At 40.5% G+C, this 2,188-nt stretch overlaps 1 gene segment (V, D, J or C); it reads right to left on the bottom strand.

Moving 5' to 3' along the window:
• Positions 1-1,113: 1,113 nt before the first annotated feature.
• On the bottom strand, positions 1,114-1,752 carry LOC122705714. The segment is given in 2 exon segments: positions 1,114-1,454; positions 1,672-1,752. Coding segments are annotated over 2 exon segments (390 nt in total).
• Between the last annotated feature and the right edge of the window lie 436 nt (positions 1,753-2,188).

Below are 2,188 nucleotides of genomic sequence, written 5' to 3'. Positions count from 1 at the left end.
TGACTGAACAGCAACATCAACGTTATCAAGAAGCATAGTTTTTCTATGGTCTTTATTCCAAAGCTGTTAAAAGAGTACAGATGATGCCAAGTTAACAAAGAGGGTACTGTAGCAGCTTTGATCTATCTTAACTAACTGGAAGTATCTTTCCCAGCATGTGCTTTCCATATTGTTCTGGCTTAGGGTTGGCCACAGAAGAAATTTGTGTGACATCTGGAAGGTTGTTGTGATGAAGCAACCACAGTTTTTATGTTTGGGTTGGTGCAGGGCTCCAGAGACTATGGTTACTCACACGTGTTCCTCCTCCTGATCTGATAGCTCGTTGTTGACTCACAACCCCTCCACTTCCCACCAAATCTCCTCATCTTCTGTTTGTCTTGGGCCAAGGATACATGTAGCATGATGCCAAATGACACCCACTTCTCTTAACCTCACCCTCTACTGTGAGACCAAAGGAGGTGAGACATAAACAAGTTTTAGTGCGTCTATGTGGGTTCCATCACCCTCATGGTTCTAGTATGTCCTTAAGAGTCACAGTTTGTCTATGCTTCAGTCTCTCCCTAACTTTGCTCTAGCTGATTAACAATGGATTCAGTCTCAACACAAGATATGAAGATAACAGCTTTGTATACACTTTTCCACCAGATCTGGCAATTGCCTGAGTTCTAATCTTCATAACTAATTTCTTATTTGATACCACTGGTGATCTGCTTCTCTGATTGTACCTTAAGTGACACAAGTCTAAGAAGAAAGGACTAAGGAAATGATTTTCATGACAATTCCAGATGACTATACCCAGATTTGTGATGTTAGTGTATTTTAGTGAAACTGTCACTTTTAATTAACTTTGGAGCATGTTTAGACAACTTTACACATGTTCTGTATGATTGATTTAAAGTCAAAAATTCAAGAGGAGAATGTAAACAGTAGAAAGTTATTCTGGACATAGAAGAACCTTTAATTTAGAATTAAATTCTTTGATTCAGACCACACATTAAGCAACCACATGATTACCATTTCTTGTCTGGGGTCTGCAGGTGTGCATTTCAGCTGGGATCCTGCAGCAGCGGAGCCCTCTTTTTAAGCTCTGGAGTTTTTGTACGGCTTCTCCCATTACTTCAAGCACTGTGAGTTCTCTGACTTATATGAGAGCTCCCTTAAAGTACAAAAGTACTCTGCAGAGTCTTCCAGCTGTAAGGCTGAAATTGTGAGGGTGATGGATTTATATGTTTTCTGGAAGTTTACAGAGTAGCGGCCATTCCCTGCATTCCCGTGTTCTGAATGTTGATGAATAAGGAAAGTCATCTGTCCCCTAGGAAGCTGCTTGTACCAATAAATGGAGTAGTAGTATGTGAGCCAACTTATTTGATACTGACAGTTCAAAATGACTGACTGCCCCACTTGCTGGATTATGTCTGACTGGTCTTGAGTAACTTTCTGGGCCACACAAGATCCTGTGGAAAATGTGAGAAAACAGAGCTGAAATAGTGAACAAAATAGTGCAGAAATTAATTTTGGACTGACTCAAATATTTACAACCCAAATTGAAATCATAAGATGCTTGCTTTTCTCCAGTCCTCATTTCCTCCCCAAATCCCTGTGAAGTACCATGTGGCTGTGTGCAGTCTTTTCACCCTGAACTCTGGCACCCATGTTCGGAAGCATCCCTACCAGAGATGATGAAGGCCAGGAACACCCAGAGCAGGCTGGAGAGCGACATGAGGCATGGATTCTGTGCATAAAAGTGTTTAATTCTGCCTCAAGCTAAGAATTCAGCATCTTTAAGTGCCTGACAGCACATATACATAGTACCTGGCTCCTGTGTGACTCCTCCCCCGTACAGGAAGTGGGGTTTGTCCTATTTATAGACCAGCTTGTCTGTGCCCAGATGGGAAAAAGTCTGGCTCACTACAAACCTTTACTTTGTCTACTTTTCTTTCCTTGGTCATTAAGTTTGGCAGATCCTGAAAAGGGGCATGAAGAAAGCAATTTATACTAAAGGTTTTAACGGAAGGAAACTGAAGGTTAAACAAGTTGACATACATTGGTAATTATTCAGTAAAATAATTCTGCCATCTTGTTTAAGATATAATTTAGTATAGCCTGTGAAACATTCTTGTAATCTACTGGTTGGTCATTCATTTAGCCTATACTTACTTTTCTCCATCCAGAATCTAGTGACTATTTT

This window comes from Cervus elaphus, chromosome 12 (assembly GCF_910594005.1).
Source record: "Cervus elaphus chromosome 12, mCerEla1.1, whole genome shotgun sequence".
In the NCBI taxonomy this organism is placed as follows: domain Eukaryota; kingdom Metazoa; phylum Chordata; class Mammalia; order Artiodactyla; family Cervidae; genus Cervus; species Cervus elaphus.
This window is presented reverse-complemented; position numbering and strand designations above follow the sequence as displayed.